The following is a 17,469-nucleotide window of genomic DNA, read 5'->3' as shown; positions in this document are numbered from 1 at the left end:
GTACATTAAACATTTCTAAGACTTACAACCTTGAAGAAATAATAAAGCTCTTAACATGTACATTCTACAGAAGTGCCTCCCAGCTCCAGTCTTCACTGATCACTAACCAAGCATGCACTGTTCACTATAGATTGTTGAGCTTCAGGATAAATAAAATCACTAATTTAAAAATGGAAGTAACTTGCCTGTGCTCCTCTCTCCTCATCCAACTCAATAGTCATTAGCGCTGATGTGCCTTTCTCACTCACTGTAGAATGGCGGCCCTGCCAGAAGAAATACGCACACTTTTCCTTTCCAGTCACCCGCACATGCTCGGTTTTCTGCCGCTGTCCAACTACAAGCAGAATACAATAAAATAGTACGGTCATGTATACAGAACAGGGTTGTGTACATACCTTCGTTAAGCATACTGGAGAACAAACAACTCAATTACATGAAAATACAAAAACATTAACATTTCACATAAATGATTGTCTCAAGAGCCTGCAGCTGTACAAAACAATTTTCTGAGTGAGCCCCTAAACTCAGGGCACACAACATTCCCTTTTCCAAAGTATGAACTTCTCTGCTGGGTTATGTGCACCTACAAATTACACAGACCTGGAGAGCTTGTGAAGAAAGACCTTAACACCCCGGTCACATCAAAGCTGATTTTGAAAGTGTGCGACTTACATTGAAGTAGCAAGATTTCAAAGTCGGGCGACTTGCCGATTAGAGGTGCGATTTGCATGCACTACTTTAGAAATCGGTGCGGCTCCGACCAAGTCAGAACCATATCAATATGAGCGCTCTAATAGCGGACAATAGGGTGCAACTTGGCATACTATTTGCATAGATTTACTGTGACCGTGCAGCAGCTGCAGGCTCAGCAACTTAAAACATTGTCGGCTTGCTTCCTGGTTTGGGGCGTGCACTTCCTGCTGACCAGCGCTGTGGTAAACACAGCGCAATCTTGTCAGGTGTCAGCCAATGATTTATGGCTGAGATCTGCTGATCAGCTTTGTCCAATCACAGCACAGAGACCTGTGTTTCCAAACACACAGAGCACCGATCTGTTTCTTCTCCCAGCAAAACAGGGAGAAAAAACAGCCAGATCTCTTAGTAAAAGCAGCACATATTACACATTTAAATCCTTGCTTTTCCCCTGAAGTTAACCCCTTCCCAGGCAGTGTCATTAGTACATTGACAGTGTAAAGTATTATATCTGATCACTCCATTAGTATCACTATTGATTTCAGTGTCTGTCAGTTAGTGTACCTCCCAGCAAGGGCCACACTATCACAGTCCCAGTAAGTTGCTGCATAAATTCCAACATATACACCATAGTTTTTAGAAGCTATAACATTCACACAAACCAATTAATATGCAATTATTTGGATTTTTTTTACCAAAGACATAGCAGAACACGTTGGCCTAAACTTATGAAAAATTGGATTTTGTTTTTTTATTGGACCTGTTTTATAACAGAAAGCAGACAATGTTGTTGTGTTTTTTTTTCTCACAGTTTTGGTTGTTTTTGTTTATGTGTCAAATTTTAAAAACCCAGTGGTGATCAAATGCCAGCAGAAGGAAGCTCTATTTGTGTGAAAAAATGATATAGATTTGTGTTCAGTGTTGCACGACAGCGCAATTGCTAGTTAAAGTAATGCAGTGCTGAATAGCAAAAAATGGCTTGGTCTTGAAGGGGAAAAACCTTCTGCAGGTCAAGTGGTGGTAAACCTCAGACATGAAATATGAACAAAGCGTATCACTCTATAGTGTGCACTTGTCTCAAGAGCACTCAGTGTTATTTCTGTCTGTTGCCACATTCCTCCGTTATCTGCAAAAATCACTTCTGACAAGTTTTCCTGACACCAAGAGAAAAGGTTACAGGGGAGGGACCTCCAGCAGATTGACAGCCCCTGCTCTGTTCCTGTGAGCTGTGTGGAAGGGGGATGGGTCTCTTCCCTCCAATCAGCTCTTGGAGCTCTCCTCACTGAGCTCTGCAATGTGTAATTTCAGCTCTCCACACACTATTTTCCAAACTCTCAGGCAAGCATTGTAAATTCAGCACTTTGAATGGATGTAGAGAAGAAAATACTACAGATAAACAGGTACAACGTATGTAGGATGATTTGTTTCATCTCTTTGCATCACCTGAGGTCAGTTACTTCACTGGGTACATGTAAGGGTTTACTAAACTTTAAGGTGAACTTACCATGTAATGGTGTTATACTATTTTCAATAAAGTTCACTATTCAGACCAATGAACTGCTGGCTCACCTGTAGTGCTCACCAGATACTTCCATTTCACCACATACGCATCCCCCTCATGGAACTGACCAATACTTTGTTTCGGTAGCCTACTATAGTCAAATTCCAAAATATGCCAGACATCGACTGAGACGGTCGTGATCTCATATTGCCTTCCATCCTCTCCTTCTACAAGTCCATAACCTCGGATCACATTAAATCCATCTAGGACAGTCCCTACTGTCGCCTGGGAGACCATCACCATTTGCATGATGTCAAGGCCCTTTACATCTTCCTGCTTTTCTGCCTGTTACAGAGAATGGATTGTTAGTTGGCTCAGATTAGATTTAATAACAAATGCAACCACTACAGCTAATTGGATCTTTCAGCCCCACCCAGTACAATCTGGTTCATGTTAATATTAGTCTGTGGTTTATGCTATACATCACAATTCCGTGAAATATTAAATTATAGTTTCCATCGGCTGTCTGTCCCTCATGCTGGATGTAAGGCACGTTTGATTAACCCAATTGCTGAGGTAACATGATTTCAGCAAATAGGATTAGGAGAAACCAGATACTAAAAAAAGGACCACGATATTCACTTACACTGAAATGTGGCTTCATTGCCAAATTTAGAAACTGCACAATATATTCAGAGCAGACATTTGGCAAAACAAACTTCACCATCAATATTACCATAGCATAGGGTGATATCGCATTTACAGTAGTGCGGCGTTAAACAATCATATACCATAAGTGGTGTTCAGAGCTAGTGAGTAGCAGAAACCAAATGAATCAATACCTTAATAAAATTATTAAATCTGCATATAAAAACCTATGTTGTGAATACAATAAATACAAATTTGCATAAAGATACCAAATATTAACAATAAAGCATTAATCATAGATCCCACCTCTCCCTTAAGAATAACGTCTGTTAATATTCCCTGTGGTAATAAACCATAACTTAAAGAAGTGGTAAAATATTTCAATATGCTGTCTCTTTAACCACTTCCAGACCGGACACCGTTACCCCCTTCCTGACCAGGGTAATTTTCAGCTTTCAGTGCCATCACACTTTGAATGACAATTGCGCGGTCATGGAACACTGTACCCAAATGAATTTTTTACCATTTTTTTTTGAGACAGATAAAGCTTTATTTTGGTGGTATTTATTCACCACTGGGATTTAAATTTTTTTTGCTATGTAAATGAAAAAGTCCAAAAATTTTGAAAAAAAGTGTTTTTTAAAACATTTTGCAAATAAATAATATTTAATCATAAATATTGGCCAAAATTTATTCCATTATCTTTTTAGTAAAAAAAAAAAAAAAATCCAAACCAAACCAAAAAAATCCAAACCAAACATTATAATTTTTAAACATTTTTTTTTACATTTTTATTTATTTTTTTTTTTTTACATACTGTCACCCTAGCAGTACAGTGTCACCATGGTGACACTGTACTACTTGTGGGGGGTGATGAAGATTTTTTTTTTTTTTTTTTACACTGATTGCTTTTACACCCATATAGGATGTAAAAGCAATCATTTCTCCTTCTCTCTGTCTGCATTCATGCACTCATTGAGAAGTACTGAGTGAGCTGTGATTGGTCACAGCTTGTCACATAGTACAAGGCTGTTGTGAATAGCCTTGTACCATGTGACCTCTGTGATCATTCACAGATTTCACACGTAGTAAGCAATGATGTCACAAGTGACATCTTGCTTACTACTTATCATGTGATCACTGATTGGCCAATCAGTGATCACATGATCGGGACCTCGTACAGAGGTCCCGTCCGACGATCGGTGTTTCACTGTGTCCGGAGGACACAGCGGGCACCGGATCGCGGTGCTGCGCGCTCCCAGGGAGCGCGCACAAGCAGGGTGCGGGGAGGCCGTTTAGAAATGTCCACCCGACCCTGCACTGCCACCATCCGGCCGTTTATATGCAACGGCCGGTCGGGAAGTGGTTAAATGAGTATAATTCATTAATAATGAAACATTTCTTCCCTGATAGTGAAAATCAACACCACCCAGAATAGTATTCCAATGTCAATCACAGTGTGTCCCACTTGTACCACCTTCAACACCTCAGTGCTTACAGAACGCTCACCTCCATGGAGATATATATATATATATATATATATATATATATATATATATATAGACCTATTGATGTTAGTACATCAGGATTCCTCCTCAGGATGACTCCTGAAACACTTGTCGCCCACTTGGGCAGAGATAGAGGTCAGAGAGCCATATGAATGCTAGAGAGTCTTGAAGGGACCTCGACCTACCTATAGCTTCAATACTGGGAAAACCGTAGCAGGGCCCCTAGTGGGCAAAGAGTGTTGGAGAAGTCATCCTGAGGAGGAATCCTAATGTACTAACATCGATCGGTATTTGAGTGTATATATCCATCTATATACACACATTATATACATACATATATCTATCTATCTATGGAGGTGGGAGTTCTGTGAGCACTGAGGTGTTGGAGGTGGCATGAACAGGGCACATTTTGATTGACATTGAAGCACTATTCTAGATGGTGTTGATTTTCACAATCACAAAATAATGTTTCATTATTAATGAATTAACTCATTTAAAGATAACTGCATATTGAAAAATTTTACCACTTTAAGTTATATTAATATTCCACGTGGTAATAAATCATAAGGTATTCTTACGAGAGAGGTGGGATCCATGATTAATGCTTTACTGTTAATATTTGGCATCTTTATGCAAATTTGCTTTTACTTGGATTGACAGCATAGGTTTTTATGTGTGGATTTAATAACTTTATTAAGGTATTGATTCATTTAATCTCTTCTGTTCGCTAGTACTGAACACCATTAACTTACTTATTGTATTTACAGCAGCACAGCATTATACAATCATATAATGTTCTGTTCGTTTGTGGGAACACAAGCTCATGCTAGCAGAAGCTGAAACCACTTTATTTCACCCAATTGGGTTTCCATTCACACACTGGTAGTGCAGGAGGTACACTTCATTATATTTCACAGGGGGATATGGTGAAATGACTGCCGCCATAACAGTTTAATCCTGCAGTTCAATCTGTTTTCGAAATTGTGATGTACATGGCCTGGTTTTATCATATCTGTAGGGTATTGGACCATATCCGCTTTACTGCATGAAATATCATCATGCCTGTCAATGTAATCTGCCTAAACACTGGTCTTGTTCTAGAAATCCATGCCTTATCTGAAGTGAAAGGGGAAACTCATTGCTCAGGATTCCGATAATGATGCATGTATTGTCTCAGACAATGGGCCACAAAAAAACAAATATTTTACAACTCAAGCCCACAGCAAAGAAAAACAAAACCATTCTTAATAGAAGGCATAGTTGAGCTCATGATCATTTGGGCATGTGTGACAATGTCAATGGAATACAGCAATTTGACTATTCTTTTTAAACCGAAAGAAGGCTAAAAGTACGGAAGTATTTGAAAATGCTAATTGACTACTAAATTGATCCAAAAGCTTAAATACTTAATGAACCAAGAGCAAGCAGGCAAATTAGGTCTACAGACTACACTGGCTGCATGCTTATTCTAGGTCAGTGATAAAGTGATTAGTGCCAATGATGGCCAGGCAACTAGCATATAACAGCAGAAGATCAGCAATGGCCATCTACATATTTCTCTATGCAAAGCTTTTTTTTAATGGAATACAGGTTCTCACAAGAGGGCAACAGACTTCAGAAAACACATGAAGTATGCCCATTTGGCACCTATTGTTTTCTCGTGTGTTTGGATTACCATGGCATGGGTACATCTCTCCAGGAGATCAGTCTAAACAAGGCTGAACGTCAATATGCCTGCTTCCTTCCCTGACATCTGAAGTATCCTCTGCACTGCAGTAATCATTTTTTTTGTTCTGGAACCTCAGTACAATAACAATGGATGCAGAGGTAAATTGTCCATTCATGACTCTCCATATTAGAAATCCCAAAACTTGCAATCACTTTCAAATATAAATCAAGGATGACTGCTAGCTTGAACGCTACAGGAAAAATGTTTTTACTTCCACTCATTTTTCTAAATTTTACAATATGCTGAACGCATGATATAGATCTAGTGATTTTGCCTTTTGCTTTGGGAGTTCCTCACACAAAGTCTTCTCTGTGGGCTTCTTCATTTCTGTCCAGTCCAGGAACTTTTCTTTGAACAGAATTGTTTCATTGTGTTCTGTCAGTCGACCAAATATGGCCCAGTCTGGCCGACCAGTTCCTTTTCTGCAGAATGAAGTTAAGAGTGTTAGACTGGTGTCTCGCTGGACAGAAGAATCTTATTAGCTTACTGTATAAAACTGCCCAAAACAGTACAAAACACCACAAAAAGAATGTATTATAATACATAAAAATGATAACTTCTTACCTTGGTATTAGAGAATTGCATTCTCCAGGATCTAGAGGATTAATATCACAGTTCTCATAATCAAAGAGCCCATTCCAGAGGTGTTTAGCTAGCTGGAACGCTACCTTCCGCTGGGCCAGTGTCACCTCCTTACCGTGCCACACATACACCTCACTGCCAAAGTCAAACACTAGCACCTGAAAGAATGAATGCAATAACACAAATTAAATACAAAATATTTTCACTTTACTGAAGTCAAGAATATACTAAGAACATCTAGAATCACTTTAGGTGTATACAGGTAAAAAGAACATGTGTCCAAAAATGTGCGAGTAGAACAGATGTGAATTTGTATCAAAGCACCGTTTTTGACTCTAAAAAAAAGTGCCTTTTTTTAATACACTGAATCTAATTAGGGCAGTGTGGATGCATAGCTGGATTGGGGTAAAAGGAGCTGAAATACCAAAAATGGGTGCAGTTTCACGACAGTTTTATAAGATCTGTATTATTAAAATGGATTTTGGCCTTTCCATGGTTAAAATAAACCTGTATTAAAAGAAATGCGTAGGTCTAGCCTTTAGTTACCATGCTTTCCAATTCAGAGTCCTGGAACAAGCATGCGGCACTACACTGCATGATCTGTTCCAGAAAGAAAACCAGAAGCTAAGTATTTTCAGAAGAAGGTCACCAATGGCAGTCTATATTTCTTTCTTGTTTATTGAGGGACACAGGATTTAGATACATTTGTTCATACTATCACTTACAGGGGGATTTGAACACTGGTAAACAAACAAGTCACCAGACCAGTATAACTTCTCCCACTACTAGCATGCCTCAATTTATTTTGCCAGTGTCCTATGAGGATGAACAGTAAAATGCTAGTCAATTTTATCCTACACTCAAGAAAATTTTCTATCTATAGTCAAGATTCACCAACAAGCTGTTCAAAAGCTGGTCTCTATATGCAGCTATCCAGATCGGTGTATCCTCAGGAGGAACTTTAGAGGCAATACCAAGCCCCCGCTGGACTGGACAATTGCGGGGCTAGCCTGGAATGTGATTTTTGGGCACTCGGTTATGCATTGTGGTGCTTTCAAGTCTTGAGTGTTCTGTGTTAGTTAGCCATGGAGCCCTTTCCAGGTCCAGCGCCATTTCACAGCCTCTGGTGTGACCCAGTCTCTGAAGACTCACTTTTCAAGTAGGCAGTGTACGCCGAACACTGCATGCTACATTGTTAATATGACCATTAGACACCATTATTACCCTCTTTTTTTTGTTTGTTTACTGCAGAAAGAGTTAATGCTAAGGAGATTGAGCAACAAAGTAATCCCTTAAGTGGCCTGTCACTTATGCACACTCAGTAACACGTTATTACCACTGCATCTTGCTGCAAGTGACACAGGAATGATTCTTGGTTGGTCTTTGCTGCCCTACAGTGACCTGGTCGCCTAGGGACGCCTAAACCTCTTCTGCTACCAGCAACCAGTTCATATTAATCCGCTTTTCTCAAAATGTTTAAAGAAAGAAGTAACTGAGTTGATTACAAAAGTCACAATGCAATAGTAGAGTAAAAGGAAACATCTGGCGAGTTCCTGTGGTGGGATGAAGTGTTTTTCCTTCAGAAATCTTGATAAATAACCTTTGAGGGTTTTATTTCTACTATTACTAAGTGAAGGGATCACAAACCTCTTTAGACTGTAAAAGTGAGCACCGAGGAACTTTACCCCAGAATTCATCTACAGGCACCAATTTGTCATCAAGCAAATGGTAGATGCAGTTTGTCTCAATGATTGCATTTTCATACCGCTCATCTTCTTCTGGATTTCCAGCATCTGCAATAAGCACAAACACAGTCATTGAACAATGTAACAGTTCCGGAACTACAAATCTGGAATACTTTTTTTCGGTTTATTGCTGGCAGTGAAACACGGCAAGAGATTAGCTGCCTATCAAAGATCCTTTTATTTTGTTCTCTGCTTCTTATCTTGCTGGGGTCTAGTTAACTCTCTACTGCAAAAACGCTCTCTACATGTACTGAAAAAGCTAGATGGAATAAAGTGCTGGCTGCCTGGCTACAATAACTTCACCGATATAGAACAAGCAGACTGCAGATGAAATCAAACTGAAGTCAGATTAGCCAAGCAACTAGCAATTCTAAAGCAGAATGATAGATCTAGAAAATATTATATATACAGTTAGGTCCATATATATTTGGACAAAGGCACAATTTTAGTTTTTTTTTCAGGTATTAACCAAAACATATTCAAGGTATAGTTATATAATGAATATGGACTGAAAGTGCACACTCAGGTTTAAATTGAGGGTATGTACATCCAAACTGGGGAGGAAGGGTTTAGGAATTACAGCTCTTAAGAGTAGTCCTCCCCCCTTTATCAAGGGACCAAAAGAAATTGGACACTTGAATATAATGATAAATAAAATGTTCACTTTTAATATTTTGTTGAGAATCCTTTGCTGGCAATGACTGCCTGAAATCTGGAACCCATGGACATTACCAAAGACTGGGGTTCCTCCTTTATGATGCCTTTCCAGGCTTTAACTGCAGCTGTCTTCAGCTGTTCTCTGCTTCTGGGTCTTTCTGCCTTACGTTTTGCCTTCAGCAAGTGAAATGCATGCTCAATTGGGTTGAGATCAGGTGATTGACTCAGCTATTGCAGAATATTCCACTTTTCCTTCAAAAGCTCCTGGGTTGCTTCTGCAGTGTGTTTTGGATCATTGTCCATCTGTACTGTGAAGCGCCGTCCAATCAACTTTGCTGCATTTGGCTGTATCTGGGCTGACAGTATCTCTCTAAACACTGCAGAATTAATCCGGCCACTTCTGTCACATCATCAATAAACACCAATGACCCAGTGCCACTGGAAGCCATGCATGCCCATGCCATCACACTGCCTCCACCATGTTTTACAGATGGGTGGAGTGCACAATGATGATCAATTGCAGTGCATAGCAATCAGGCCCTACCAAAGGCCATATATAGAAAAAAGAAAATTGGATTGCTGCACATAAACTTTTATTGTTGAAAAATCACCATACAAAAGGGTGATCCAAAAAAATGGCCAAAGCCATACATCATAGTGTTCAACAAACAGTTTTGGGCTATTATGTTAACACCCTTCTTCAGATCAGTACACATATTGTAATACAAAATGCTACTTAGATAAATATATACATACAACATAATTGGAATCAATTATGTAATTAACTACAAATTGAATGCACATCAGATGAACATCTTCTAATAAAGGTGGTGGTTTAAGAGTGAAAATTCTGTCAGGAAGAAACATCCCCATATTAAAGATGTGGAATGTAGACATAAATACCTAATATATATATATATATATATATATATATATATATATATATATATATATATATATATATATATATGCGCTTTTTATAATAAGGAAACCCCAAGAAAGAAAAAAAATGAAAGTACACACACACACTATTATTCTACAAGATTTATATAGCGCCACCAGCTTGCTCAGCGCTTTACAATACAACGGGAGACAATACAGCAACAATACAATACAGGAGCCCTGCTCCTTGGAGCTTACAATCTAGGAGGGAGGGGCTAGCGGGACAAAGGATAGTAACTGTGGGAGATGGACTGGTTGGAAGAGTAGAAGATTCCAGTATTAGCTGAGGGAAGGATAGGCTTCCGTGAAGAGATAGGTTTTCAGAGATCGCCTAAAAGTGAGCAGAGTAGGCAATAGTCTGATAAATTTGGGTAGAGAGTTCCAGAGGATGGTGGAAGCTCTGGAGAAGTCCTGGAGACGAGCATGGGAGGAGGAGACAAGGGAGCTAGAGAGTAGGAGGTCTTGCGAGGAGTGGAGAGTATGGTTTGGGTGATATTTAGAGACAAGATCGGTGATGTAATTTGGGGCAGAGTTATAAATGGCTTTATAGGTTATTGTTAGTGTTTTGAATTTTATCCGTTGGGCAACAGGAAGCCATTGGAGGGATTGGCAGAGAGGGGTGGTAGATACAGAACGGTTAGTAAGGTGGATGAGTCTGGCAGCGGCATTCATGTTAGACTGAAGAGGGGATAGCCTGCGATGAGGTAGGCCAATGAGGGAGTTACAATAGTCAAGGCAAGATATAACAAGGGAGTGAATAAGTTGCTTAGTGGTTTCTGAGGTTAGGAACGGCCGTATCTTGGAGATGTTGTGGAGGTGAAGTCTACATGAGTTTGTCAGTGAATGGATTTGGGGCTGAAAGGACAGATGGGAGTCTAGGATTACACCTAGTACCCTGCATGAGGGGAGGGACTGATGAGATATATATATATATATATATATATATATATATATATATATATATATATATATACATACACATACATACATACATACACACACACACACACACACACACACACACACACACACAGGTAAAACTCGAAAGATCAGACAGAATATTGTGCACAAGTTCATTTATTTCAGTAATGCAACTTAAAAGGTGAAACTAATATATGAGATAGACTCATTACATGCAAAGCAAGATAGTTCAAGCCATGATTTGTCATAATTGTGATGATTATGGCTTACAGCTCATGAAAACCCCAAATCCACAATCTCAGAAAATTAGAATATTGTGAAAAGGTGCAATATTCTAGGCTCAAAGTGTCCCACTCTAATCAGCTAATTAAGCCATAACACCTGCAAAGGGTTCCTGAGCCTTTAAATGGTCGCTCAGTCTGGTTCAGAAGAAATCACAATCATGGGAAAGACGGCTGACCTGACAGTTGTGCACAAAACCATCATTGACACCCTCCATAAGGTGGGAAAGCCTCAAAAAAGGTAATTGCGAAAGAAGTTGGATGTTCCCAAAGTGCTGTATCAAAGCACATTAATAGAAAGTTATGTGGAAGGGAAGAGTGTCTCAGAAAAAGGTGCACAAGGAGCAGGGATGACCGCAGCCTGGAGAGGATTGTCAGGAAAAGGCCATTCAAAAGTGCTGGGGCCTTTCACAAGGAGTGGACTGAGGCTGGAGTTAGTGCATCAAGAGCCACCACACAGACGGATCCTGGACATGGGCTTCAAATGTCGTATTCCTCGGCAAGCCGCTCCTGTACAACAAACAACGTCAGAAGAGTCTTACCTGGGCTAAAGAAAAATAGACCTGGTCTGTTGCTCAGTGGTCCAAAGTCCTCTTTTCTGATGAGAGCAACTTTTGCATCTCTTTTGGAAACCAAGGACCCAGATTATGGAGGAAGAATGGAGAGGCACACACTGCAAGATGCTTGAAGTCCAGTGTGAAGTTTCCACAGTCTGTGTTGATTTGGGGAGCCATGTCATCTGCTGGTGTTGGTCCACTGTGCTTTATTAAGTCCAGGGTCAACACAGCCGTCTACCAGGAAATTTTGGAGCACTTCATGCTTCCTTCCACAGACGAGCTTTATGGGGATGCTGACTTCATTTTCCAGCAGGACGTGGCACCTGCCCACACTGCCAAAAGCACCAAAACCTGGTTCAATGACCGTGGGATTACTGTGCTTTATTGGCTAGCAAACTCGCCTGACCTGAACCCCATAAAGAATCTATGGGGCATTGCCAAGAGAAAGATGAGAGACATGAGACCGAACAATGCAGAAGAGCTGAAGGCCACTATTGAAGCATCCTGGTCTTCCATAACACCTCAGCAGTGCCACAGGCTGATAGCTTCCATGCCACGCCGCATTGAGGCAGTAATTGCTGCAAAAGGGGCCCAAACCAAGTACTGAGTACATATGCATGCTTATACTTTTCAGAGGTCCAATATTGTTCTATATGCAATCCTTGTTTTATTGATTGCATGTAATATTCTAATTTTCTGAGATTGTGGATTTGGGGTTTTCATGAGCTGTAAGCCATAATCAACACAATTATGACAAATCACGACTTGAACTATCTTGCTTTGCATGTAATGAGTCTATCTCATATTAGTTTCATCTTTTAAGTTGCATTACTGAAATACATGAACTTTTGCACGATATTCTAATTTTTCGAGTTTCACCTGTATATACAAAAGCCAAAAAATAAAAAGACCACAAAAGAATTAGAATACAGATCAAAATTCAAATTTAACCCTTTAGGGGTTAATGTATCCAAACTATGGATTCATTGAACCTCCCATTGTCTAAGTTGTAATTCCCTGTTACCTCCACATATGTTTCTAGGAATTCCATGAATAACCATAAATCTGAGTTGAGAAACTGTATGACCCTTTTCTACAAAATGTCTCGCTAGCGGTAACTTAGTGAGTTTATCTCTAACAGAGTATTTATGTCTAGCTATTCTATCCTTTACCTTTTGGGTGGTCTCACCAATATGGACATTTTATCATAAACCACAAATTATGACTGATAGGTATAGTGTTCCTTGATAGATATACTGTAACCTAAATGAGGATGAGAGAAACATTTTCCCTTTATCATATTGTTACATTGTGTAGAACTGAGACATGGATAAGAGACAAAGTTACGAAGACCCACAAAGGTTAAAAGGAAATAAAGGTGGATTATATTGATCTTATCTTACTAACCTATCATGTAATGTCCTTCCCCGGAGATAAGAAGGTAACTGAAGGAGATTAAATTCTGGTATAGTAGGATAATTAGTACTCAAAATTGACCAAATTATTTTTTTGTGGTTTTGTTACCGTTTGTATATACGTGTGTGTGTATATATATATATATATATATATACACATACACACACATATATATATATATATATATACATATATACATACATACACACACATACACACACACACACACACACACACACATACATATATATATATATATATATATACACACACACATACACATACATACATACATACATACATACATACATATACACACACATATACATACATATACACACACATATACATACATACATATACACACACATATACATACATACATATACACACACACACACACACTTTGTCATTTTTTTCTTGATTATTCCTTAATATATGTACGTGCTTTTTATAATAGCTATGTCTACATTCCATATCTTTAATATGGGGAAGTTTCTTCCAGACAGAATTAAGCCACCACCACCTTTATTAGAAGATGTTCATCTGATGTGCATTCAATTTCTGGTTCATTACAAAATTGATTCTAATTATGATGTATGTATATATTGATCTAAGTAGCATTTTGTATTTCAATATGTGTTAACATAATAGCCCGAAACTGTTGAACACTATGATGTATGGCTTTGTCCATTTTTTTGGATCACCCTTTTGTATGAGGATTTTTCAACAATAAAAGTTTTTCTATGTGTCTATACGCACACACTCACACTGAAAAAAAGGATTTGCCCCCTTCCAGAATTCTTTTGCATATTTGTCACACTTAAATGATTCAGAGCAAACAAATTTTATACACAAAGATAACCAGAGTAACTACAAAATTCAGTTTTTAAATGATGATTTCATTTATTAAGGGAAAAAAAAAAAAAGCTGTCCAAACCTGCCTGGCCCCATGTGAAAACGCGGAGTTAAATTTCACTTGCCACAACCAGGTGTGATTACTACCAGACTTGTTAAATCAAGAAATCACTTAAATAGAAGCACCCTAAAAGATCTAAAAATGCAACACATCATGCCACGATCTAAAGGAATTCAAGAACAGATGAGAAACAAATTGACATCCAGAAAACTATGGTGAGAGCCATTATCCACAAATGGAGAAAACTTGGAACAGTGGTGAACCTTCTCAGAAGTGGCCGGCCTACCAAAATTACTCCAAGGGCATGACTACTACTCATCCAGGAGGTCATGAAAGAACCCGAACTAAAGAACTGCTGGCCTCACTTGCCTCAGTTAAGGTCAGTGTTCATGATTCAACAATAAGAAAGACAGGGAAAAAAAGGCATCCATGGGAGAGTTCCAAGGCAAAAATCACTGCTGACCAAGAAGAACACAAAGGCTCGTCTCACATTTGCCAACAAAAAAAAAAATATATATATATATATATATATTTGAATATCCCCAAGACTTTTGGCGCAAATATTCTGTGGACTGAAGACAAAAGTTGAACTTTTTGGAAGGTGTGCATCTGGTTACATCGGGCATAAAACTAACAGTATTCCATAAAAAGAACATGCCAACAGTCAAACATGGTGGTGGTAGTATAATGGTTTAGGACCAGGATGATTTGCCATAATTGATGGAACCATGAATTCTGCGCTCTACCAGAAAATCCTGAAGGAGAATGTCCATCCTTTATTTTGTGACCTCAAGCACACTTGGATTATGCAGCAGGACAATGATCCGAATAGCTCAAAAAAAAAAAAAAAAAAATTAAGGTTTTGAAGTTGCCTAGTCAAAGTCCAGACTCAAATCCAATTGAGATGCTGTGGCATGACCTTAAACATGCCGTTCACACTTGAAAACCCTCCAATGTGGCTGAATTAAAACAATTCTGCAAAGAAGAATGGGCCAAAATTCCTCCACATCAACATGAAAGACACACTGCCAGTTATTGCAAATGCTTGATTGCAGTTGTTGCCACCAAAAGGTCACATAGGGTCAGGCAGGTATGGACAGCTTTTTTTTCCCCCCTTAATAAATGAAATAATTTAAAAACTGAATTTTGTATTTACTCGGGTTATCTTTGTGTAATATTAAAAAAATGTTTGATGATCTTAATCATTTAAGTGTGACAAATATGCAAAAAAAAAAAAATATTAGGAAGGGGCAATCCTTTTTCACAGCACTGTATAGTATTTTTTTTCGTTATAGATTTGGGGAGGGTTAGATGCTTTGTTGCTTTTAATGCAATATCAATCTATTGTATTGTAGGGAGATTTCTCCTCACTTCCTTTCACAATGACCAAACAGGAAGTGGAGAGTGGAAAATCTCCACCCACGGCAGGAATAACCAAACTTATTAGTGGTACTAAAACCATTCTTCACTCTAATATTCAAAACAAAAGCGCTTTTATTGCTGTCTGTGCCCCAACTTTGAGATCTTCTTCCCTTCCTGTCCTGATGATAGACAGAACGTGAGAAGAAATCTTTGACAGACAAAAGAAACTAGACAGAAGTCCTAGACTTTCATCACTGTCTCAAACATAAAACAATATAACTTGGCACAAAACTTGAATTTACGCTCTCAGAAAAGGACTTGAAAGTTTGGGGAGATAGCTTTCTGATAGCTGTGTCCCACGCAGAACAAGCACTCAAGTTAAACACATTCTGATTGGTGTGGTTGTTATAACACTAACCTCAATCTTGTGGGCATTGGAAGCTTGTATTTTAATAGTCACTAAACCTGGACAGCTTATCAGTCACTGGCTTTAAGCAAAGTGTACAACTTATGCAAATTTAGCACATTATGGGATACAAATAAATATGGTGAAAGGCAGAAAAACAATGTTATTTATATATATATATATATATATATATATATATATATATATACACACACACACACACATATATATACATATATATATACACACACATATATATATATATATATATATATATATATATACACACACACACACACACACACACACACACACACACACACACACACATATACACATACACACATACACACAAATGTAACTTTCCAAATTTCAGGTTGCTGTGCTACATATGATCGATAAGCCTGCTTTAGTACACAGCCATCAGAATTCTCATTCGGTCACAATTACCTTGGTATTCCGTTTGACCACTCAGAAGCTTCCAGAAGTCCCGTGCACCGTGCGTGTGCGTGTTTATTCCCTCCTCCACTGTCTGCACGTACGATGCTCTACACCCCAGCTCCCTCTTTGTCTGGATTATGGTGGCCAATTCTGAGGCCTAAATTAATTAAAAAAGAAAAAAAAAAAATCTTAGTCACATAAAATAGAAAACAAAATCTCTATACTTTTATTCAGCCAATGGCCTATCTGACACTTATAAACAGAACCTTTCACATGCCTTATACTCTTTTATGAGATCATATGGTCCTTATTAGATTCCTCAAGGGTGGCTGGTTGTGGGGTTAAGCACTCATTATATCCAAGTGAGCTGGTAAATTTCAATTTCTCCTGGATCAAAGTTCTTCCAGTTAATATCTGTGGGAATTTTCTTTACAGAATTCCACAGGAGGTTGTTCAAATAATGTGCGATGGTACACTGTTTAGTGTAATCAGTCTTTGTATGTATTTTTTTTCTCTGCACAGACACTGCTTTGTATTAGCAGACTGACCTACACAACATGACCACACAGCTTAACTCATTTCTCTAAGTGCCCCCTGTACAGATTTTGGATACCTTTCCCCCAGTGCCCAAATTATGTCAGTACTTTGACCTAAGAAAATTTAGTTAAAAAGGGATCTGGTTAGGACAGAAGCACCTTTGATATCAATGTTGACTTTCTTTTGAAGTTTCATTTCCCTGCCCTATATGGATATCCTCTGGGTTTACCACCTGTTAAGCCAATGACCTGAAAGAACACTGGTTTAGAGTTCTGACCATGCTAAGTTGCACACCTGCTCTGAGATCTTACTGAATGACAGGAAGATCAATGAACTACCTAGAGTGCTCATTATAATTATACAGGATTTATATAGTGCCAACAGTTTGCTCAGCGCTTTACAATATATAAAGGGAGACAATACAGCAACAATACAGTTCAATATAAGAGGGTTAGGAGGTCCCTGCTCCTTGGAGCTTACAATCTAAGAGGGAGGGGCTAGTGATACAAAAGGTAATAACTGTGGGGGATAAAAAGATAAGAGGAATAGAAGACTCCGCTATCAGCTGAAGGAAGGATAGGCTTCCCTGAAGAGACAGGTTTTCAGAGATCACCTAAAATTGGG

General features: G+C 38.7%; 1 protein-coding gene across 17 annotated transcripts in view; it reads right to left on the bottom strand.

Annotated features, from left to right (window-relative positions):
- Window positions 1-17,469, bottom strand: part of SVIL (supervillin) — a 345,773-nt gene that overhangs the window by 18,377 nt on the left and 309,927 nt on the right. For all 17 annotated transcript variants that reach the window (XM_089668670.1, XM_089668672.1, XM_089668669.1 and 14 more), the window contains 6 exons: window positions 16,318-16,465; window positions 8,309-8,454; window positions 6,644-6,819; window positions 6,354-6,501; window positions 2,263-2,539; window positions 186-334 (listed from right to left, as the gene is read on the bottom strand). In XM_089668670.1, the coding sequence (XP_089524796.1) occupies window positions 186-334; window positions 2,263-2,539; window positions 6,354-6,501; window positions 6,644-6,819; window positions 8,309-8,454; window positions 16,318-16,465 (1,044 nt within the window). The remainder of the gene's footprint in view (window positions 1-185; window positions 335-2,262; window positions 2,540-6,353; window positions 6,502-6,643; window positions 6,820-8,308; window positions 8,455-16,317; window positions 16,466-17,469) is intronic.

The sequence above is a fragment of the Staurois parvus genome, unplaced genomic scaffold (genome assembly GCF_062004578.1).
Source record: "Staurois parvus isolate SC_StPar_1 unplaced genomic scaffold, SC_StPar_1.0 ptg000061l, whole genome shotgun sequence".
Taxonomy (NCBI): domain Eukaryota; kingdom Metazoa; phylum Chordata; class Amphibia; order Anura; family Ranidae; genus Staurois; species Staurois parvus.
The sequence above is the reverse complement of the archived record's forward strand: the minus strand, read 5'-3'. Positions and strand labels throughout refer to the sequence as shown.